The 24,012-nt window shown below is 42.9% G+C and overlaps 2 protein-coding genes, 1 non-coding gene and 1 pseudogene across 3 annotated transcripts; 2 read left to right on the top strand and 2 right to left on the bottom strand.

Moving 5' to 3' along the window:
- The first annotated feature begins 1,574 nt into the window (after positions 1-1,574).
- LOC120709360 (UDP-D-apiose/UDP-D-xylose synthase-like) lies at positions 1,575-5,456 on the top strand. The gene is made up of 9 exons (XM_039994983.1): positions 1,575-2,057; positions 2,221-2,313; positions 2,391-2,498; positions 3,308-3,422; positions 3,514-3,647; positions 4,295-4,396; positions 4,488-4,580; positions 4,663-4,798; positions 4,885-5,456. Exons 1-9 carry the CDS (start codon positions 1,773-1,775, stop codon positions 4,998-5,000), a joined length of 1,182 nt encoding a protein of 393 aa, XP_039850917.1. The 5' UTR covers positions 1,575-1,772; the 3' UTR covers positions 5,001-5,456.
- Positions 5,457-5,912: 456 nt separating this feature from the next.
- Positions 5,913-8,268, top strand: LOC120709358 (annotated as a pseudogene).
- Positions 8,269-8,358: 90 nt separating this feature from the next.
- TRNAL-UAA lies at positions 8,359-8,443 on the bottom strand. Its single transcript has one exon. It is a non-coding gene; the product is annotated as a tRNA-Leu (tRNA).
- Positions 8,444-8,624: 181 nt separating this feature from the next.
- On the bottom strand, positions 8,625-17,671 carry LOC120709359 (BTB/POZ domain-containing protein FBL11-like). The gene is given in 31 exon segments (XM_039994982.1): positions 8,625-8,957; positions 9,056-9,207; positions 9,294-9,369; positions 9,447-9,485; positions 9,487-9,810; positions 9,982-10,056; positions 10,178-10,272; positions 10,365-10,446; positions 10,555-10,623; positions 10,756-10,835; positions 10,924-11,263; positions 11,552-11,555; positions 11,859-12,028; positions 12,107-12,175; positions 12,258-12,302; positions 12,423-12,503; positions 12,828-12,883; positions 12,962-13,202; positions 13,287-13,622; positions 14,037-14,182; positions 14,328-14,549; positions 14,652-15,195; positions 15,560-15,705; positions 15,835-15,871; positions 16,008-16,116; positions 16,206-16,294; positions 16,435-16,484; positions 16,589-16,724; positions 17,098-17,224; positions 17,295-17,345; positions 17,430-17,671. Coding segments are annotated over 31 exon segments (4,311 nt in total). The 5' UTR covers positions 17,615-17,671; the 3' UTR covers positions 8,625-8,822.
- Between the last annotated feature and the right edge of the window lie 6,341 nt (positions 17,672-24,012).

The following is a 24,012-nucleotide window of genomic DNA, read 5'->3' as shown; positions in this document are numbered from 1 at the left end:
TTTCTCAGTCTACTTCTCTATCGCTAATGGTGGAGAGAGATGCAGATTTGCGATAAGAACAACTCTAGCAGAGTCTCTATTAAGCCCCCTATTCTAAATTTAAGGGTGAAATCAGAAAAACCAACTCAAACACTCTCTATTTGGGCCCCTAAAATGAAAAGCCTCCAAATCTCCCCCATCCACCCCCAGACCTGGGGGGCCTATAGGGAGCCCTCCATTTGTGGGCCCACTGAATTGCTTCTTCCTTTTCCTTTTTCCAAGCATCTCCTCTACCGTGCCTGCCGGCGTCGGGCACGCCCCCGCCTTCGACGTGTGCGCAAGGGTGAGTTCCGGTCAGCCCCTTCCCGCCTGCACCGAGATCCAGCCGGCTCCTGCCCCCCCGGTGTCGCGCGAGCCGCCGCCCTCGTCGTGCCAGGCCGAACTCTGGCCGGCCCCAGTGCGTTGGCACCGCGCGAGTCGCCGCCCTCGCCCCTCGACACGTCGGCGTGCCCGACCGATGTCATGGTCCTTCCTCCTGCTAGGCTGCTACCATGGGGAAGAAGAAATGAGACTGACAAGTAGGCCCCATATGTCAGGAGAAAGTAGGGACTGAGATATATAGACTTTTGCTGAAGTTGGATGAAAAACATCAAGTCCTCAAAATATAAGAAGAGCCCCTACTTGACAAGCGGAGGGTCTAGTTTGGAGGTATTGCTGGAGATGCTATAAAAATATCCTGATGGATTAGCTAAAAAAACTAGAAGAATGGGCATCCAACAGCTTAGCCAAGCAACCCGGTTATCTATCCTCATAGCATATCATCCTTCCTGGGAGGCAAAAACGCCGAAGTCAATTGAGTCGGTATCCTTCCTATTCTTGTGAGCCCCACCTCTTCACCGAGTCCCCCATCGTCGTGCGCCCCTCCCTCCGCCCGCTCCTCCTTCGGCCGCGCGCCCTCCAGCCGGCCGTGGCTGCTCAGTCGCCAGGGTGGAGAGGAGCAGAGAGGAGAGTGTAGGCGAGAGGAAGAGGAAGAGGAAGAGCGGATGGATGGCTGTTGGATTTTTCACCCTTTAGACAGGATGGTTAAATAGTTAGTTAAATAAAATTTGACTAGTTTGATTTGGAGAAGATTTTGGAGATGCTCGGATCCCAGTCGCAGCGGAAGCAGTAGCAGCTATCTCTTCTCCCTCCATCTGTCTGTCCCCCATTTTCTCTCTCAGGCCGTGTTTAGTTGCCTCCCATAAAATTTTTAAAAAGACATTTTTCTACATTTAAAGTACTAAATATAGACTAATCACAAAAATAATTACAGAACTCGTCTGTAAATCGCGAGACGAATCTAATGAGCCTAATTAATCCGTCATTAGAGGTGTTTACTGTAGCATTAATGTAGCAATTTAGTGTCTAATTACAGCCTAATTAGGTTCATTAGATTCGTCTCGCGATTTACAGGCAGCAGTCGCAATGTGTTTTTTATTTCGTCTAGATTTAAGTCTCCATACAGTTGCCGGAAATTTTTTTGGAATTTTGATTTTTGAACTAAACACGGCGTCAAATGATAATCTATCTATCTATCTACTGCTCCCTCCTTAATAATAAATAGAGGTAGAGAGAGAATCGGGAGAGAAGGGAAGGCGAGCGAGGCCACCGCCACCGACATCGCCTGGTAACCCGTCGTCCACCCACCCACCCACATTCCCCGAACACCACGCCGCTGCCACCGCGCGCATTCTCCCCGATCCAACCGCACCAAGAGGGGGCAAGGAAGAAGAAAGGAGGGAGACGGGGATACCATGTCGTCGCCCTCGCCGGCGCCCGCCCGCATGGATCTGGACGGCAACCCCGTCGCGCCCCTCACCATCTGCATGATCGGCGCGGGTGGCTTCATCGGCTCCCACCTCTGCGAGAAGCTCATGGCCGAGACCGCACACGTCGTCCTCGCCGTCGACGTCTACTGCGACAAGATCCGCCACCTCGTCGACCCCGCGCCGCCGCACCTCGCCGGACGGATCTCCTTCCACCGCCTCAACATCAAGAACGACTCCAGGCTCGAGGGACTCATCAAGATGGCCGATCTGGTTGCTTGCCCGATCTGCTGCTTCTTCTTCCAATTTTTCTTTTGCTGTTGATTTCGCTGCCTGCCATCTCATCATCAATCAAAACTAGTAGCATTCACATTCCGTCTGATTTGGATGGATATGCATCTGCTGAGCTGACTGCTGCTCTTTGGATCTCATCCAGACTATAAACCTGGCGGCCATCTGCACGCCCGCCGACTACAACACGCGGCCCCTCGACACCATCTACAGCAACTTCATCGACGCCCTCCCAGTGGTAACCTCTTCGTTTTCGCTAATTCCTACCCTACCCTCTGCTATCCACAAAATGACACAACTCTCACCACTCCGCAGGTCAAGTACTGCTCCGAGAACAACAAGCGTCTCATCCACTTCTCCACCTGCGAGGTCTACGGCAAGACCGTCGGCAGCTTCCTCCCCAAAGACCACCCTCTCCGCAAGGTCACCATAATTCCACCCCGTCTGCATATCCTCACTCATGCTTCTGCTCCACAATTTCATGCCTCCACTTGTTTTTCTTCTGTCTATTTATTAGCTGCCTCCATAAACAAAAGAATCCAAGATCTGCTGCAGGTTGCTCAACTGTCACGTTTCTAACTATTTATGTATATATATAACTGTTCTCTCCCGCAAGCGCTGTCCTTGTAGTACGATCCTTGTACCAAGGTTGGGGGGCTAGATTTGATGTTAGTTGGGGATCAATTTTCTAGTTGAGGCCTGTTTGGTTGTTGGTTGGCACTGGGACATACTCTTGTCATGCTGAATTCTTCAAATCATTACAGGATGTTGACCTTTGAGGGATACTATCTATGGTTTGACTGCATATGTTAGCCTAGGTCTTTCTTATTTGAGTTCCTCATCCATTAATCTGTGTATATTGTCCAGTACCATTTATTTTCCTTTTCGCTTTTCTAAAATCCATGCTGTTGGATGCTTAATTAAGCAATGACGGTGTCATTGTGTTGGTACTCCACCCAAGCCAAGGAAAATGTTTTAGTTAGTGCTGTTGTATCCATCTATTTGATCTGAGCTTATTTATTGTAACTGTAAAAAAATTGACAAATGGAATGAATTGTGAATTTTACCATGACCTTGTTGTGGTTCAAGAAGCTTAAATTACAAAGAAAACAGCAAGAAAACAGTTATGATTGTAGGCATGTCGGAAGTCGATGCCCTGTATTTGTATTCCTTTTGGATCATATACTTGTCGTTTTTCTGATGTTTGTGTGGTAACTATGCTCTTCATACAGGAACCTGAATTTTATGTTCTAAAAGAAGATGAGTCGCCCTGCATTTTTGGTCCAATCGTGAAACAGCGATGGTCCTATGCATGTGCAAAGCAACTTATTGAGAGGCTTATTTTTGGTCAGTGAATTTGGCCTGTACTATTTTTGTCACTATGTAGCTGATGGTCGCAGCTTCTCATTATAACCATTCTTGTCATTATATCCACCAGCTGAAGGTGCAGAAAATGGACTTGAGTTCACAATTGTGAGACCTTTCAATTGGATTGGACCAAGGATGGACTTCATTCCTGGTGTTGATGGCCCTAGTGAGGGTGTACCTCGGGTTTTGGCCTGCTTCAGTAACGTATGTGTGCTTTTCTTTTCTCCCTTTTGGCTGAGGATTATTACATTAGTTTTGCATCTTGAGGGTGCCACAAAAGCTAAAAGGCAAATTCTATAGGACAGCAATTTGTCCGGCGATATTATACGGTGCTGAATGTTGGCCTACAAAAAGGCGACATGTCCAGCAATTGAGTGTAGCAGAGATGCGGATGTTGCGGTGGTTTTGCGGGCACACAAGGAGGGATAGAGTCCGGAACGAAGTTATTCGGGATAGGGTCGGGGTGGCACCAATTGAGGAGAAACTTACCCAGCATCGGCTGAGATGGTTTGGATATGTCCAACAAAGGCCTCCTGAGGCGCCGGTGCGTAATGGGGTTCTTGAGCGGGTCGATAATGTAAAGAGGGGTAGAGGTAGACCTAAACTGACGTGGGATGAGTCGGTTAAGAGAGACATTAAGGATTGGAATATCTCTAAAGAGATAGCTTTGGATAGGAGCGCTTGGAGACTAGCTATCAATGTGCCTGAACCTTGAACTTATTTCTTTCGGGTTTCATCTCTAGCCTACCCCAACTTGCTTGGGAAAAAAGGCTATGTTGTTGTTGTTGTTGTTGTTGTTTTGCATCTTGTTCAGTCTTCTCAGGAGATGTATGGTATTAATGGTTTTACAGAATCTGCTCCGCCGAGAGCCCTTGAAGCTTGTTGATGGGGGCCAGTCCCAAAGAACTTTTGTCTACATTAAGGATGCCATCGAAGCTGTTGTTTTGATGATTGTATGTTATCACCTTTGTCTCTGGCTGCTTCTTATGTTCAAATTCAGTGAGACTGAACTCCTTTTCTTTTTCCTGTTGTCAATTATGAAAGGAAAATCCTGCTCGAGCTAATGGTCACATCTTCAACGTTGGGAATCCTAACAATGAAGTTACTGTTAGGGAGTTGGCCCAAATGATGACAGAGGTATGCCATGGATGATGCAGTTTAAGATTTGTGGTGCTTTGCTTGTCTCTATTGTGAGCCATCCGTTGTCTTGTTAATACAGGTCTATGCAAACGTCTCAGGAGAGGCACCACTAGATGAACCCATGATTGACGTGAGTTCGAGTCAGTTCTACGGTGAAGGATATGATGATAGTGACAAGAGAATCCCTGACATGACTATAATCAACAAGCAGCTAGGTATTGCTGTGTTTTGAATGATTTGCTCTCTGGTTATGCCATTTTCCCTCACAACTTGTTAATGGGCAAATGCTGACTAACTGTAGGTTGGAATCCAAAGACACCTCTCAAGGATTTGCTGGAGACAACATTGACATATCAGCACAAGACATACAAGGAAGCTGTGAAAAGGCAAATGGCACAGGCTTCAGCGTCGAGTTAGATAACGTGATCCCCGGATGGGATGGAAAGGTGGTGGCGGGCGCTCTTTTAGAGTGCAGTCACAGGTGCTATGGTGTTTTGGAAGTCGGATACATATAAGCTAGTAATCGTTTTTGAGGCTCTAGTTGCTCCCTAGGTGATCATCTTGTTAGATTCCGTGCTGCTATCAAGGGAAGGGATGTTATCCGTATGTCAGAGTTGATGTGTTCCACCCATTGTACTTTGGTTGCGCCTCCTGCTGTGTCAAGTCAATTCTTTGGAATCATTTCATTGGCGAGAGTTGTTATTGTTCGTATGTTGCAACCTGAGTGAGTGAGATTATTAATTAGTTGGGCGCACATTTCTCTGCTGGGTAGCAATACTATATCATATTATAGCTGATCTGCTGATGTGGTGGGTTATTAAGTTCTGGTGGTTTGGTTCCTTTGACCACTTGAAATTGATGTTGGCAGACTCAGATTTTTTCCACTGATAAGATAATATTCCTCTGATTTTGTGAGATGAGTTTATCAAAGTCTGATTTTGAGATGGAAACTCGGAAATAAAATGAAGAGGTTTTAGGTTAGGAGAAATGGGATGCTATTTAGCTCATGGGCCTTAGTACACGACATGGTGATTTCTTTCCGCAATTTTTTTTGTTATGACTAGGTAATTATGTTCGTGCGTTGTTACGGATAAAGTTAATATAAATATCGGATATGTATTGGTATCCATGTGTTAATTTATAGGAATCTACGTGATCAAGTCATGGACGGAGAGGGTTGGTCTGATTCGCAGACGGAGAGGGTTGGTCTGATTCGCATATGAGATGGATATGAGATGGATAAGACCCACTTGTTAATAATATAAACGGACCAAAACAACGCACGGAACCAAAAAATTTGGGTACGACTTTTGGCATTATTATTATCTGGTCTGGATGATTAAAAAAAGTTGTTGGAATTGAAAGAGCGGGACAAAAGAAAAGGGAAGAAAAGGAGATCCTTTGCTTCGCTTGCGATCCATCCTGAGAGTAGCGGGACAAGTAAACAAACTGTTGGACTAGGAAGGAGAGAGAGAGAGAGAGAGAGAGAGAGAGAGAGAGAGAGAGCGGGAGGAGGCCATGGGCAACGCCGGGAGCGCGCCGGAGCAGGCCAAGAACTCCGCGGATGGGGCTGCCGACGCGGAGGCCCGTCGCGCGCCGCCGTCCACGGTCCGTTTCTTCCCCGATGCGGAGCGCCAAAAGGCTCGGCAGCCGCCGCCGATAAAGCTCGAGGAGGAGGAAGGCGCCCGCCGCCGCCCGCCACCGAAGAGGAGATGGCCCCGCGCAACCTCTGGCAGGTACTCTACGCCGCCGTCTGGATTTACTTCACCTCCCAGGTTTACAGGTACACTAGATTAGGTCAGTTAAACCACCCCAAACCCCTTGTTGCCTGGTTTCCGAGTTCATCACCCTGTTTAGTTCGCGAAATTTTTTAGATTTTGGTACCGTAGCACTTTCGTTATTATTTGGCAATTAATGTTCAATTATGGACTAATTAAGCTTAAAAGATTCGTCTCGTCTCGTGCTAATCAGTTAGACTGTGTCATTATTTTTTTTTTCAATTACATTTAGTGCTCCATGCATGTGTCTAAAAATTTGATGTGTACACTGGACCAGCAGAGCACACTAGGCCTCCTGATTCTATAACGTCCATGTCCACAACACGTCAACACGAAGATAGTTGTTTGGAATTTGGGTTGAAATTTCTAGTATCATCTGTTGTCGACGAGCCTCATTCCCCAGCTTTTGGATAAGTGTTAATGGGTGAAAGTGCTCAACTTTAGCACTAGTTCATCCAAACGGGAGCGCTAATAAGGTGGCATGCTAACAGTATCATCTGTTGTCGCTGAGCTTTTTTCCTCATTCCCCAGTGTATAATAAATTAGTAAGTTTCAGAAACATATATTGCACAACGCATGTGAGGTGTGGACGCCATGCAATAGGCTGTTGATACTTGACACCTGATGCATCTTGCCAACTGATATAGTTTCAAGTTTGCAACTATATATATATATGTTTCCATTTAGTTTAGGTGTTTCTGCTCGGATAAAATCACACACACCAAAAACACCCAAACTCCTATGGAGTTTATTTTAAAAACTCAAGAAACTATCAAGCGCTGCATTTTGCTCAATTTTTTTAGGCCTGTCCGATTGTAGTCATCTTTAGTCGTGTTTGTAGTGCAGTGCTCTGAAAATGTTATATAGTTGCCCACTGGCAAAGCATGAATGTGTATGTTCTAGAATCAGGATCACTTGTAGCGAGGGTGCACTTTCATTGTTACTTTTTGGCAGGATCGGTATCAAGTAGGCACTTTTGAAATCACTGGGCTAAGTGGCGAACTGGGCTGTGAACCAATACTTATGTTTGAAAGGTCTTCTCATTTGTTATGTTGTACAATTGCTGGCTAACGGACGACGGGATTTAAGGTGTAACTGTTCCGCCAAGACGACGAAGAATATATTAGTGTTACCAGCCTTTTGGTAGTCCACGTCTTGATAAAAAAAAACATATATTAGTATGTATGTTCCTTGACAGCAATTTTACTCTTGTTTGCTGTGATTATTTCATGCTGAAAAGTTAGATGCCTTTGACTTTATTTTCAACTGTGCCTGTACTATATGAATGATATTGCTGACTTGTGGCAAGTGTATTCCATGCAAAGTGACATCTCCTACTATACTGCTAGGTGTATGCACTTGGGGCGTTCATTGTGTTGAGATGGGCCTGGGCCAAGTGGAAGGAGAACCAGGACAGAAATGACTCAGACTCGCCTGATGGGGATGGAGGTGCACCGGACAGGTCGACTTGATCATGATTTGCTGCATCCATGGACTTGGCTCTGCTTCGGTCTAAAACTAGCAGAGAAGATTAATGCTATTTCGCTTCCCTGATGATGATGGATCACTCTATCCCCATCATATAGTGGTCACCGATGTTGCTATGTGGTGGCGGAGTATGTATTTTGTTCACATTTTGCAAGTGGCATTCTCTCTGTCTACTCTAGTAAATTCCTTTTCATCTCAGATTTATTACGGTTACAATCTGTGGTGTTAATGTTATAGATTGCCTGCTTGTTTTCAACTTGCAGCAATCTTGTACTGGTTTTTACAGTTAAACCATGTTGTCAAGTTGCTATTTGAGCAACAAAGTGGCGGCGCGGGGTGTGTGTTGTTGTATCGCGTGCTATCAGTGGACTCTGTCTGATGTATGTGGAGGTATGCATGTTTTGTTACTGGATAGAGTACATGCATAAAATGGAATAAAACTTTAGGAATGCATAGTAGAGTAATTACAATAATAAATATTTTTTTTAAAAAAAGACATATACGCCTTCTGCTGGCTGTGGGGTTCGAACCCACGCGCACTGAGCGTGCAGAAGATCTTAAGTCTTCCCCCTTAGACCACTCGGGCAAACCAGCTGTTATCACTTTTCTTCGTACTAGGAGTAACACATCTTAGTTAGTCCCTCTCCCCACATCGCCGGCAGCGTCCCCCAAGTGCAATGAGAACAAGGCTCCGCCGGCGGCAGTGCCAGCGTCGCCGTTGGATGATGTGCTGCTCCTGCTGGTGGCTGATGATGGCCTACCGGAGTCCGGGGACTAGACAGAGTAATAATAATAAAGTTGGGAGACCAGCATACAATACATTCACACAATAGTATAATACTCTCATGGACATGGACTGGACTGGTGCTACCTTCAAAATTTTGAACTGCTTATAGCCCGATTACAAACAAACAAATGGCACACCACTGCAAATTGCAATCATACCCGCTTGGGTCTTTTTTTTTTCCTTTGCTTACGAAGATTCTGATGGTGGTCTCATCATTTGGCTCTTGTTCTGTTTCAGGCGCTGCACTCTTTTTCGGTGGCTTCGCCCTTGCCTGTGCTGCTCCCATTCGTGCGCCCCTCGGAGCACGCGCTTGTCGCAGGCCTGTACAGCACAGCATTCACATACACATGCTTCATCACTTAAACTGCAACTAGTTTATGCATTCTTATGCATACAACTCAAGAGCTACCACTAGTTACCTCGCACACATATTGAGTCCACAGCTCTCTTTCTCCAATACCATCTGAGGCATTTGTGCTTGGCAAACAAGTTGTACCGTCAGACAAAAAGCTTTTCACAACATCCACACAAGGTTCAACAACCTCCTTGTTCCATGAGTTGCCTGTGGCACCTAGCAACATACGCACAAGGGATTATAATTCTACAGAAAGAATATGCATTCCACGATATGCACCAGTTAAGTAGAAATGGCCTTACAGCAGAATGCTTTGGTTGCGTCAACACGATGCAAGTTCCACTCAAAGTCTTTACTCAGCCGATGCAGTCTCCGTCTCTGGGGGTGGGGGATTGAAGCGTGTCAAAGTTTGCTCAATCTTTTAAACAAAGGTAACAAAGGATGCAAGTGTTTACTTGACGTCGAACAAGTCTGCGTGTGTTTGTCTTAAGCTGGGGAAACAGCTTCATCCAGCAAGCTCTTAAGTTGATCATCGTGTACAGTTATCATAGTTGCAGAAGAAGTCGCCTTATCCTTATCAGATTCTTTTCTTGTTAAATATAATCTGAAAAACTCATCAAATTCACGAACCCCAATGGCCTGCCGCAGCCCTTGGGTGTAAACACCATTTGGATCATATATATTGCATACTTCATCTAGCAAGCCAGCATCCATCATGCAATCAACCCTTTGGTTCACATAGTTATCCAGAACTTGAAGATCAGCATCTACCCACAGGAAACAACAGTTGAATCTGGAGTTACTAGCCCTGCCCCATTTCTGCTCTGACACAACCAATGGTCTCATTTTAGACATTTAGAATTCCCAGCGATTTTAAGACATACAGGAAAAGACAAGGTGAGATGTAAGGCAACATATTAATGAGAAAAAAAAAGCAGGCATTCCACTAGGACTTGTGCAGGATGAGACAACTATAGCAAAAGTCCTCACCTTAGCAGCCTCTCCTTGGAAAAGATTGCTGGGTAGGGCACCTGTGGTCGCATATAACTCAAGGTAGCGTTTTATCTTTCCAAAACAAAAGCACATGCAGAATAGAGAAACACAAAACAATCAACATCATGGGGAACTGCAAAGGAACCTAGCACAGTAGTCCTAGAAAGTTAGGAAAATTGGGCAGCACCCTTACTTTTCTATGGTCGTTTGGGTGGATCCTTTGGGCTGCGACAGGATCGATCTCCTTCAAGCGCTCATACCCACCGCCTTCATCATCACTGGTAAGCCCTGACCGGCATAACAGACAGGTCAACCAATGTTTGAAAATTGTGCTACTCATGCTAAGAATAAGAAGCATATAATGTGACTAGATTATCGACCTATATCATCTCGGTGATCATTCAAAGTAGAGTGCTGCATATCTTGTGCCATGTCATCAAAGAGGAATGGGCTAACAAGGGCCTACAATACGTAAGGGCAAAAACACGACAGGAAATCAAATACTGCAGTCATTGAAAATAAGATGAACTTCATCTTACAGAATCCAGCATGCCATCAAATCAAAATTACCTGGATGTAGAAGTTTGTACCGCCAACAATAACAGGGAGGCCACCGCGATCCAGTATTTCCTGTATGATCTGCAACCAGAGGGGAGGACGGGAGCTATTGTGTGACAAGGGTAATCAAACCAGGTGGGGCATCACTAATCATGTGCAACTAGAGTAATAAGTAGTGAAACTTGTACAGCAGCAGCAGCAGTGTTGGCTTACCGGCACGGCATAGTCGCGGAAATCGCGGCAAGTGAACTCGACGGAGGGATCGATCACGCTAAGGAGATGATGAGGAACACCTGGAGATGCGCATCAAGAATTAAATCTGACAGGAAACTGAAGTTGGTAATTGGGGAGTTAGCAGGTAGGCAGTGGGGAGCCAGAGACCTTTCTGCTCGTGCAGAGGAACCTTGTTGGTGAGGACGTCAAGACTGCGGTAGACCTGCATGGAGTCAGCGCTGACCACCTCGACGCCGGCGAAGTGGGCCGCGAGGTCGATGGCCAGCCGCGACTTGCCGGCGCCCGTGGCGCCCATCACAATCACCACCTTGTCCCGCCCCCTTTGTGGCGTGCCGGCGTTTGGAGCCGGCGGCGTGGAGGCGGAGTCGGCGGGATGGGACATCTCCAACTCCAACCGGCGGCGGCGGCGGCGGTCCCAGCCTCCCAGGTGGGCGAGCGATATGGGCCGGGCCGGGCCGGACCATCTCTTTTCAGGCCTGTTTGTTGGCTTGTGGCATAAATAAATAAACAAAACTATAAAAAGGTTATTACAGTACAGTCTAAACGGGTTTAACAGCATTTTATTTCCTTGATTATTCGATTCAAGATGCGCAAACTATTTTTGCCTCTGATGATGGTGTACATGGTCCAAGAGATTCTATATTTACTACAAAAAAAATCGAGGAAAATAAAGCATATGAACATGATCAATCGAGGGCTTCATTCAGTCTTTTTCTAAAAAAAAAACAAATAAAGGAAAAACGATGGAAACACAAAACTTTGAACGCTAGGATACTCTACTCTAATTTTGTGAATAATAGATGCATACACTGGTACTACAAAACATGGGACTTGTCTTCAGAAACGTAGAAGTGACAGGAGTGCCTCTGTCTTCCGCATAAAAGGTTTTAAATAGCTGGCTCTAGCATTTAGCTTGCTAAAACCAGCTATAATAACTTACTAAATGCCAGCTATAGCCTGCTAAACGTCATAGCCGGCGATTTCAAACCATGCATAAAACAAAGGTGGTTTTATACTTTTATTACACTCTCTTTTCTTTTGAAATAAAATTACACTCTCTTTTCTTTTGAAATAAAATTTACACTCTCTCTTTTACTATGGTGGTTGTCATCCTTGTGCTGCTCCATTCCAGCACCACGGTGTCCTTGTGCACCGGCTTTGAGGACCCTTCACTGGGGAGCTCCAAACAAGACCCCCTCAACGTCTTGCATCTACTCATCCTTAGGCTTCTCATCATCTTCCCCTCTGCGTTCTACAAAATAGTAACCGCCACATGTTAGCGTCAATCTTATCTATCAGGTTACACCTATGAATCTCTTCGCCTACTCACGCTTGGGCTATCATAACCTTCTTCACAAGCATCGCAAAGATCCAAAGCCAGCTTCCGTAGTAGTGGTAACTGCAATAGAGATCAAACTTACTTTAAGCTACAGCTTTCAAAACCGCCAGAGCTAGAGGAATGATAAAGGATGAGGAAGTACCTCTCTGATAGCATCGTCTACTATGCTCCTTCTGATGCCTCTACCCTGCAGTTCTCAACTCTCAGAAACTATATAACAAATCAACCCTTCAACTTATTAATGAAGAAAGGGGCTCCAGCATACATCTCCAAAACAAGAACCTGGCTACGAATTTTTCATACTCACCGTGTGCCGCAATAGGACATCTTCCAAAGCTTTACAATTTAAAATAGAAGAAACCCCTCCAAGTGTTACTTGGCCACAGTCCTGTACATGGAAAAATAATTCCATCCACAAAAGATGGCATTTACAGGTTGAAAACGATTTCAGCCGTAGAATAGAGTTTTCAATAATTTGTACAGTATATTTTCTATAGAATTCGAAGTCAAATACGTGCCAAAATCAAGTCTCAACTAATATAAAACATCTATCGGCAAGGGAGATAAAACTTCAGAGTACATGCCAATGCACAAAATATGAACATGCAAACGAACCCCACAAATTGATGTTAGAGGAAAATAACTTATTTTAAGCACTGAAACATTAAATATTTTGCTCAAATGGCTGCACTAAAGGTTGCAGTATGCATACCTCAAGGTGTAAAAGCACCAAGTTTGGCCACCCAGACGCAATTATCTCTTGACAGCCTGTAGATCAAGAAGAAGTGAAAACTCAAACTGACAAAATAATAGGTGGAGCCACACAATGAATATAGTAAAGCTTACTGGAGTCAAGGAGTTTGCAACCAGACAGTGAAAGTTCAACTAGATTACAATTCTTTGTAAGGATTGTCAAGTCATCGTTTGTAATCCAAGGAGTAACCCACTGAAGGCATAATATTCTTAATGCTGGTGCCTTTGCTTGAAAGATAAATGAAGTTAAACTGCCAAGACAATAGTGCAGGCAAAGCACCTGAAGATTTACCGATGATTCCAGTAGATTTCTAACAACCCTGTCAGATATCACCTGGATGTAGATTGCCAATTTATTATGGGATGTAGTGAAAGGCACAAGTTCTTGATTAACATGCAGTAGAGTGTTGGGGCACACCTGAAACCTCAGAGTCAGAGACTCAAGAAATGGGCAAATCACAGGAAGAGAATGCAGTACATTCTCCGCTAATGTTGTGCCAAGGCCAACAGCCATATTCCTTACTTTACTAAAAGAAGGAATAAGGTCTTCGATTTGAATAGGGCAAAATCCCCAGCCCATTTCAACATCCTCCAAACAAGTACTTCCTATCTCCTGTAGAAAATCTCCGTACTTGTTACCACTGATGTGTTCTACTTTATCACGTTCAAACAGAAGACTACGGCATCCAGCTGTTTTCAGACAGTTCAAATTACAATTTCTCCGTATAACTGGTGCTAAAGATGACATAGAAACCTGCAAGTTTATGGACAGAAACACAGAAGAATTAAGCACTTTACTGTGGTATAAAGACCATGAAAACTGAGAAATACAAACAAACGATAAACTTTTGGGTTTGTCCTTTGGACGCAAAGGTAATGATGGCTGTTGCATTCAACAAAAAAAAGCAGAAAAGGTCACCACATGATTAGAAGTTATATAATAAAATCAAACTCTAGGACTACTAACAGATCAGCCTGATAGAAACAAATGATCCACAGTTCAGTATGTGTAACTCTCAATAGTCTCCTAGCTCAGTGAATATTCCAGTATGAGCATTTCATCGATCAGTCAATTGTATGTGATTAATTAGAAGATCAAAACTAAATCACATAATCAATGTGACCAAGCACATTGAAGAAAACCACAATTCAAACAGAAAGATCATACCACAGTCTCTGAAACATCAAGATACTCAAGACTACTGCCAAAAAACTTGCAAAGTGCATCATCTGTAAGTGATGTTTCCCTTAAGCACAGAAACGTTGTGTTATTTATCATGCCCATTAGCTGGGACATAGCAGCAGCATCAATACCTACACATAGACATAAATCTAATTAGCTACCGCACCCGTTTAAGTCAATAAAACAACCATATCACCATATTCCTGCTTTCCTATATAAGTTATCATTTTCCCAGCTGTGGAGGGATCAAGGGCATCAAACAAAGTTTTTTTTTACCTTTGCAGCCACCCAGATGTAATTCTTGTATATTAAATGTCATATCATGTAGCGTTTGAATTGACCGATTTCCAAAAGAAGTATAAGAAACAATCATTGAATGGATCTTTGTACATTTCAACAGAAAGTTTGAAATACCATCATCTGTCAACAGGGTGCAGTTTCTAATGTTTATATAACAGAGAGAATTTTTCAGCACAGATATCTTCAGCAAGTCCACATCTGCACATGCACAAAAGAAGTAGTTATTAGCTTGCCAGTAATACAATGACCATGCACACAGCTGCAAAGCAAGAGATAATAAGCTCAACCGTTTCCAATTACCATCAATATCATCTCTGCCCTCCAATGTCAGCCTTGATATGTTTAAGAAAACTAAATTCGGTTGCCTGTCATACGATGGACATGATATGTAATATTTTCTTGAATTTCGCTTCAATTTTCCTAGGACTTCAGAACTAGAAGAGACTACTGACTGTCTGGGTGTTATGGTGCTTTTATCAATAGCCATATCAATTTCATCAATCCATGGACATCTCAGTAACAGATATAGCAAATCATCAAACTGAAATGACAAACAATATAAAGCCTTGAGTATCCTTAGTTCAGGAAAAGCCAACTTTAACCAGTCAATTGCTGCACCGAAATGAACATTTGGACATTTCGAAAGATCCACCATGTGCACATTCCTAAATAATAAGGTTTTAGCAGACTTCTCAAGTTCATCATAAAGAATCAAGCTTTGATGATCAACCTGGGTGTATGAACTTACTATCCTTCTCTTAAATGAAACATCCAGATAAGTAGGGAGAACAGATATGTACAAGAATGCTGTAGTTATTTGTGGGCATCCTGAAAGCACTATGTTCTGCAAAATGAAATCATCATCCATTAAGAATACACGAAGTTCATGTTCTGCATAAAAAACTAATTTTACAAAGGAAGATAAGTAAGACAATTGACGTAGAAAAAAAATCAGAGAACATGAGCTTTTAAAAAGATCTAGTCAACCTAAAGCCTTTTGCAGCATATAATTAGCCTATTTTCCCAACATTTTATCAGATTAAAGTACATGAAGAGGTTGCATTAGATCCGTTCACTAATAAACAAGTAACAAACTTTCTGTACTGCAACAAGAACCCAAATGAATAAATCATAATGGTCAAGAAGTCTAAACAGCTTAAATGTATCACAACAATATTAGTACAATGGAAGTGAATGCAAAAGAAAACCTTCGAATATTCTGTTATTCGGATGCAATATCCTTCCATATTACCGTCAGCAATGGCATCCATTAGAGTCTTCAAACTGTCCTTGAGAAGATTAAGAATTGTACACACAGTGTTGCTTCCAAAGTCAAACCAATGCCTCTTTGTCCCTAAAAATTCAATTTTCCATCTTATTACTAACACATGACAAGAAAGTTTGGAGGGTGCGTAGTGTAGAGAAATAATAAACATGAGGACTAACTATTATCACTTAAAAACTACTGATAGAGCAGTTGTACCTGTCGCAAATTCCAATGGTAAAAGGCATATCTTTACCTGTGGAAAAAGTTAAAACAAAAAAAAGTTAGCATAAATGAGCACAGTCAGGTGCTTGATGAAGATACTACAGAAGATGCAGGATTCAACATGGATTTGACACTAATATTACTCATATATGTTGTAGAATGTGTACCTTGCTAAGAAGGAAGAGATGGTCATCTACTGAGTTGGGATTTGGTCGTTCACAGGGTTTCGTATTTTCTGAAACCCAATATAAAATTGCTTCGCACAATTGTTTTTCACTGGACAAGTACAGCAAATTATTTCCCTTCATATAGGGGAACGATAACAATCAAGTTTTGGAATAACAATGAGAAAAGATGCGACGAACCTATCAACTGTCAGATGTGGACATTCAATGGTTGAACATAACAAACCATAAGGTATTTTATTAAATGACCTCCTTGAGATAACATGTGCCTGCACAGTTCACACAACGGTAATGATACAGGAAGCACATTACATAATGCATGAGCATATAAGAAAGGAACCAAACACTGAAAGAACATGTGCAAAGTATCATAAATCCATAGTACTGCAATGCAGTATGTTGTACCTACCAAATTCTGAGCTAGATATTCTGGGCATATGTCTTGAACAAAAGTAACACCTGCAACCACAGCCATAGCCAACAAAAAGGTTTCAAGAATCAACTAGATTTTGTTAAAAGTGGAAGCTACGAGAATACCAGAAAACTATAACAAAGACACAGACCATGCTCTTGAGCAAAGTACCAGACTTCAATTATGAAATCCAGTGGGACTATCGTTGCAGAAGTTTGAGAGCACATGGTGCGGAACCATCTTTCACACTCCACTAGAAGGCCCTCAACAGCAAGGAACAAGGCTCCCTGAAGGTATAGAGTAAGTTAGAGGCTTAGAGTGCTGCCTACCAAATACCGGAGGCGGTAGCAAGGTATGACCAAAATGGCCACCCCCTGCAGCAGTTTTCTGCAAGGCCCCATTTACTGGTTAGCAGCATATTGAGGTGACCACAGTAGACAAAAAATGCATGAAATTCTTGTTGGCACGGGACCAAATTTATGAAACATACTAAAAATATACCAACATTAAGCCAAACGAGTCATTATCTTGTATTATGAACAACAGCAGCTAAGTACAGAACTGCAAACATGGTCAGCACAATTCTGGACCATTGCATTCACAATTCAGAACTGATAAGAAAGAAGACTAGATTGTATGCAGATGCGGGGCTGGGTATACCTCCAATAGCGGGAGGAAATTGTCGGGCGTGATGGTGAAGCTCTCGGAAGGCTCAAACAGATAGCGTAGCACTTGCACGGCAGCCTCCAAATTGCAGCCGACCTGCACATATGCTCTGCCCGACTCACTGCAGCCACAGAGCCCGTGAGGAATTCTGACCTTCTGAAGCTAAGTCGCAGCTAGACTAGAGCGCTGACCTGAAGCTGCCGCCGAGTAGTGCGCGGAAGTAGGAGGAGCTCTCGATTAGCCTGGTTACGATTCACGCACCAGATGAAAGGATTAGATCATCAAAGGAAAGGAAACAGCTCGGATTTAGGTCGAGATGCGGTTGCCTGTGCCGGTCGGCGCGAACGGCGACGGTTGGGGACGGAAGCGGGTCGAAGCGTGCGAGGTAGGAGACGCAGACCGGCGCGGGACAAGGCAAGGAGGGAGCACCGGAGGCGGCGGCGGAGGATGTGTCAGTGATCTCAAGAACCACCGGGTCGCCGGCGTCTTCCCCGTCGCCGGCGAAGGCCATGGTCCGTCGTGGGGGTGCTCTCCTCGGTTATGGGCTGATTGCGCAGCGAAGGCCGTCGTCTTCCGTGAGTTGGCCCAACTACAAAGTGTCAAGGCCCACCAGAAATTTTGTTTTGATTTATTCTTCTTTATTTTTATATTTATTATGTGCTGTAAAAATCTACTAACCTGTTTTTTTAGATTACACAGTACAACGCATGCACACTCACACTCTATGAACACATGTACGCAAATCTTACACCTATGAGTATCTTCGAAGACTGAGCCGGCAAATTCTGAAGATTGACGAAGTCACCACAGACATCTCGCTGTCGACGGGAACGTCGCCTACCACTTAATGCACAATGTCGTTAAATTTCAGAATATTCGCTCCCTTGAAGAGTCGAACCTAGGACCACAGGTGCTATCGAGGCTCTTGTAACCACTAGGCTATAGGCCTTTCGCAATTCACTAACCTGTTGATTACGAAGCACTGAGATTTTTTTTCCAAAACATTATTATTGACATCGAGAATATAATAAATAGTAAAGTTATCAAGACACTAGTGGTTATGGATTTTTATTTTCTATCAAAAAACAATCACTAGTGACCAAAATATAATAAACAGTAAATCTAGTAGTCACAGTTCTTATGAGAGAATGGCAACTATATATATTTTTACTTGCAATCAACTATCAGTTGCTATGAAATAAGACACACGTCGATGGAAGGATTAATTAAAACCAAGAATACTAGCTAGCTAGAGAATACAAAAATTGCAGCACCACTCACATGCATGTTGCTTTACGCCCTAGCTAGCTAGCACTACCACAAAAATCTTAATCGAGGCGAAAAAAATAATTAACCGAGGTATTTTTCACAACCACCTCGGATGCAAGGTCACGGTAAATGACCTATTTACAGAGGCGGCCCGCCTCGGTTAATCAAATAAAAAACAAAAAATAGAAAGGGGAACCGCCGCTCCGCGCTGGATCCAGCAAGGGGGGAGGGAGGAGCGCCGCCACTAGGAACCTCCCGTGCCACCGTGAGGAGCCTCCACCACCGTCGCGAGGAGCCGACTAGGTCGGGGAGAGCAGGGCCGGGGAGAGAGAGAGGTGGAAGTGGGAGAATGGGTAGGCTGTTAACCCAAACTTAGTAATTTGAAGTCCGAGCCTTTCGGGTCTATTTGGCTCTCGGTATTTTTTGAGACGAGCTTTATAGTGTGTCTGCCTCGGTTAAATAGTTAATACAGACATTTGATTTAGAACAACCACATCAGTTAATCGATATTAATTGAGACAGGCATTTTAAGGGTCACCGCCTCGGTTAATCAGTTTTGCGAGTCGTTTTTTTAACCATCTCGGTTAATAAAAAATGAGCACCTCGGTTCATGTCTACCATTAACCGAGGCAGTTGAAATTTCTGCCCGTCTCGGAGGTGTTTACAAAAGGTCGTGGTAAATCATTTTGTGTAGTAGTGCAGACCATCACACTATAATAATTGCATAGTGGATTACACAAGTGATCAATCATCCTCTTCGATCCATTCATATTGAACGGTATACTATTCTACACTTTAGGTGCAGCTTTTATCCTACACCCAGGAGCACTTTAGGTGCAGCGTTTTTTCTACACCCAAAAGTCAAATTATTGACCAAACTGATCAGAAATTACCAAAGTACGTATACATATTGATGAAAGGTTTGAAATTGAACCAGTGAGAGCTACCTAGCTGCCACGTAAATCCAATGTTTAATTTACGCCTATTTATTTCTTCATTCTTTTCTTTAATCACCGTGTTCGGCAGGCTGGAGCTGGAGGCTGAAGCTGGAGTGGTGTGAGAGAAAAATACTGTTACTTGTTTGGTGGCTGGAGGCTAGTGCTGGAGGAATGTGAGAGAGAAATACTGTAGGGCTGGAGGCACCAGCCTCCAGCCGAACACGGTGAATTTCTTCCAAATCGTCGTCATGGATTAATAGTGTGTGTACACACAATACTGTCGTGGTTATTACTGAAATGCATGCATGCTGATAGAGCGCGGAGCTCCTCATGCGGCATGGTGGGGCTGCCCCACCTACTGCCAGCGAGGAGCCCCTAATACCCTTCTTTTCTTCGTCAGGCGCAGCGGTAGAGCAGCAGCGTTCGCTGTCTCCATCGACGGAGCCAGGCAAACCTGCAGGGCTGCCGCCTAGTGCCCGCTGCTGCCTATCTGCCTGCCTTAGCAGCTCAGTTCTACAGTGCAGGGCGAGCTGGTTAGATATGTCTCCTTGTTCTCGTGTGCTGCTGTTTTTAGATAATCATATATGATATATTATACACTAACTAATTTGTCTTCAAATTCACAGGTTTAGTTGGATTTTCTTACATTGTACACTAACTAATTTGTCTTCAAATTCATAGGTTGTTGGATTTTCTTATTTCTTACTATTGTTTAGTTGGTATTTGTTGAATTAATAGACCCACTACTACAGATCGAGCTATTTGTCTCGATTCCAAAAGGCTATTTGTCCCGGTTTTGGAACCGGGTTTCGGCCGCAGGGACAATCTTTGCGCCCTGCGGGATTGGAACCCAACACGCCGGGGTAGAAGTCGCACACTGCCTGCGGCATTGAATCAGTAAGAATCAGAATTATTAAAACAATTGGTGAGGATCGGAGCTGGGGGCTGCATGCATACGTACGGCAGAATGTCTTGCAGCTGGGGCACTGGATGAGGCATTTGTGAGGGCATCGGTTGTTGCAGCTGGCCGTGCAAGTGGTCCTGTTCGTCTTGGTGTTGGTGCACTTGAGCTGCGTCTTCTTACTCGACGGTGTTGCCACCTTCAAGCTCAGCTCGGACGCCGACGGCACGACGGCAAACACTGCCAGGCACACGGCCACCAACAAACAGCTGCTCATCAGACGGTGATGCATCGCCGTCGTGGTCATGATGGCTTGCCGCTGGGGTTTTAATTTGTTTGCTAGCTGAGGCTAGGAACGTATCTAGTGCAAACCACAACCTTCATAAAAATTTGTGCAAACCACGGTAAAAAAGTCATATAAATTCACTAAAAAAATCATACATGTAGATGATATGATGATACACAACTTTGTAAAATATTTTATCCAAACTCGACTTCGTTTGTGAGATATAAAAATAATAAATTTATAACAAATCATATGAACAACTTTCTGGCTTGAAATTTGTTATTTTTATATCTTACAAACAAAGTCGAGTTTGGACAAGATATTTTACAAGATTATATATCATCATATCATCTACATGTGTGATTTATTTAGTGAATTTAGACGACTTTTTGTCATGGTTTGCATGAGTTTTTACGAAGTGTTGGTTTGCACCAGATATGTTCCCGTCTTATATATATATAGCTAGCTGATGATCGTGTACGTGCATACATGTGATGGATCTATCGGTCGAGCTGGCTGGGCCGAGGGTGTGCCTGCTTCTTGCCCGGCCTCGCCAGCAGTGAAGACATCGAGATGAGCCGGCCGTTGACGCGATAGCTAGTAGTAGCTAGCTAGCCTTGAGTCCCGGCTCAGCGACAAATTAAATATAATGCATGCATGATGCTTGCTGCCATTGTACAGATCCACTGGTACAAAAGGGTTATTGGTCCTGCACATTAGATCCGGCGCCGTTAGGTCCGGCCGGGACCGACGAAGCCTTTAGTTGCGGATCTAAAGGCTAGGGCGCAGCGGTAGTTTTAGTTCCGGTTGGAGCCATCAATCAAGACTAAAAGTCATCCTTTAGTTCTGATTGGTGGCAACCAAGACTAAAAGATGACCCTTTAATTTAGTCTCTGTTGGTGGCTCCAATTCAAACTAAAAGGGATTTTAGTCCTGGTTAGTGACTCCAATAGGTATGGGCTAGTTTAAAAGAAAGATATGACATTCAAAATCACATGTGCTATATAGGCAGGGTGCTCTCGGATTCGAGTCCTAGGCGCGAAATAATTTTTTTTGTCTTGCCACAGTTCTTTAGTCGCGGTTATTGGACCCGGGACTAAAGACTTGGGGTCTTTAGTCCCAGATTAGTACTCTCAGTTGGGAAACCGGGACTAGTGGGGTTTTCCCAACTTGGAAAAAATGCATGTTTTGTACTAGTTGTTGTTGTTGTTGTTGTTATTATTATTATTATTATTATTATTATTATTATTATTATTATTATTATTATTATTATTATTATTATTATTATATCAGCATCATTATTATTATTAGATGGAGTACAGAATGCAATGCAGTGCAAGCAACATCTATCCTAATCAAACAATAAGCAACCAATAATATAATCATGCTACTAGTGTATTAGCTAGTACATACGCGTCTAAATAATATTAGTGGTTTCTCTTTATGCTACGGTACCTCTTCCTACTTGCAGTGATGCATGCAATGTCTTCGTTCAATTGTAGTTATATATTCACATATAGAACAACTTGCATTGTTGGCCGGCCGGTCTAGTGCAGGCAATAAGTCGGCTACGTTATGCAAGTCAAGTCAAGAATAATGAAATGCCACGCCATTTCCTTCTTTCTCCACCCAAGATTAATTTCTATCTATATTTTCAAGTGGGACTTGCACACACGGTAATACTATTCTACACTCTAGGTGTAGCGTTTATTCTACACCCAATAGTCAAATTACTGACCGAACTGACCAGAAATTACTACACCGAGTTAGTGAATCACTATTGGAATCTGGCTCTTTGCCGTGTGTCCGGTAATTTGCCCTATGTACACATGGCAAAAATATAACACACAAGGGAGACATGCTTTGTCGTGTACTTTTTTTTTTGCACATGGCAAAGAAATAGTTTGTCGTGTCCTTTTTTTGGCACACGGCAAAGAAATAGTTTGGCGTGTGTGTTTTCGTGACACACGGCAAAGCATGACTTTGCCGTGTGTTTTATTTTGGCACACGACAAAGTAATAATTTTTTTTGTCTTATCACCTCAAAACTTTTTGTACACTTCACATACAACACCTAGTACTCCATGTTAAAATTTGGTATTTTTTGTATTTATTTATTTATTTAACTAATTAATTGCATTTCATGCAATTTTTTAATCAAGTCAAATTTAAACCACAAGTGACTCAAATAATAGAATAAAATGAGTGAAAAATGATACTCATGTTATTTAACATAGTTTGAGGCCTTACCCATCAAATTAAAAGAAATTTCGAACATCATGTGCAGGAAACACGACCATGAACGTGTATTCGAACAATTTTAAAATTCTTAAAAAAAACAAATGAAGTCTAAAAATTATGAGATTTGTCAATATCTCATGATATCATATGTGGAAGGTATGGTAAAAATTTGAGTGGATTTCAAAATTTTGTCATGTACGATGCTTACAAATTTAAACATTTGCAATGAAGAATCAGAGAGTTGAGAAGGATGCGGTCAGGTTTGGAGTAAAAGTTACGATAGAAATTGGGCTTGACTTTGATTTTTTTGTCTATAGCCAATAGACAATTTAAATTGTGTCATGTAAAATTTTTGTTATTTTTCAAAGCCATTTGATAATTTTAATTTTTTTTGCAATTAAACAATATAATTTAAATTCGAACTTGAAAGACATGAAATAATAGATTTTTTTGCATAGAATCATCAAACATGAATTGTTGAGTCACTTTGGCAAGGTAAACATCGTGACAAAATTATGCAAACATTAAATAGTGGAACAAATTGAATTTTACAAAAATTGCGGGTAAAAAATTATTTCAAACATGCTTTGCCGTGTGCCAGATCAAGACACGACAAAGCAAGAGTTTGCCGTGTGCCAGATCAAGGCACATGGCAAACAACCATGATTTGCTGTATACCCTAGATCTGGCACACGACAAAGTTAAATTCAAATTTTGTAAATGACCTCGGATAGAGAAACTACAAAAATGAAAGTTGTAGATCTCGAAAAGTTATAAAACTTTGTAGTTGACAATTTTTTAATTTGAATTCGTTTAGGGCCTCAAACAATTAAACAACTTACACTCGGTTTAGTATAATATGTGAGAAAAGAAAATAGAGTATACACACAAGTGACTGTGTGGTGCAGTGGTAGAGAAGTTTACACGTGAGAAAGAGGTCACACACACACACAAACACACCACACACACTAGGTGTGACAGTTTATTCTACACCAATAGCGGTTCATTGTGGCCTTAATCGAGGCTGTTTCTCTACCCGCCTCGGTTAATCCTTTAACCGAGGCTGGGTTTTTATGCAACCACCTTGGTTAATCGAATAAAAAAAAATAAAAAAGCAAAGGCCCGCCAAGCCCATCAAGAGCCCATCTCTGTGCAACCACTACCGGATCCGGCCCCGGCACGCCGCGCCGTTGTGTCCTTCCCCGATATCACAAGCGCCTGGATCCATGCCTGGATAGCTCGCGCGCCTCATCATGAAGGAGCTCCGGCTGCTAC

The sequence above is a fragment of the Panicum virgatum genome, chromosome 5K, assembly GCF_016808335.1.
Source record: "Panicum virgatum strain AP13 chromosome 5K, P.virgatum_v5, whole genome shotgun sequence".
In the NCBI taxonomy this organism is placed as follows: Eukaryota; Viridiplantae; Streptophyta; class Magnoliopsida; order Poales; family Poaceae; genus Panicum; species Panicum virgatum.
This window is presented reverse-complemented; position numbering and strand designations above follow the sequence as displayed.

Coding starts and splice junctions, on each gene's coding strand:
- LOC120709360 (XM_039994983.1), top strand. CDS start 1,773: ATGTCGTCGCCCTCGCCGGCGCCCGCCCGCATGGATCTGGACGGCAAC. Junction 3,423..3,513: donor TATTGAGAGGCTTATTTTTG/GTCAGTGAATTT, acceptor TATATCCACCAG/CTGAAGGTGCAGAAAATGGA. Junction 4,799..4,884: donor TATAATCAACAAGCAGCTAG/GTATTGCTGTGT, acceptor GACTAACTGTAG/GTTGGAATCCAAAGACACCT.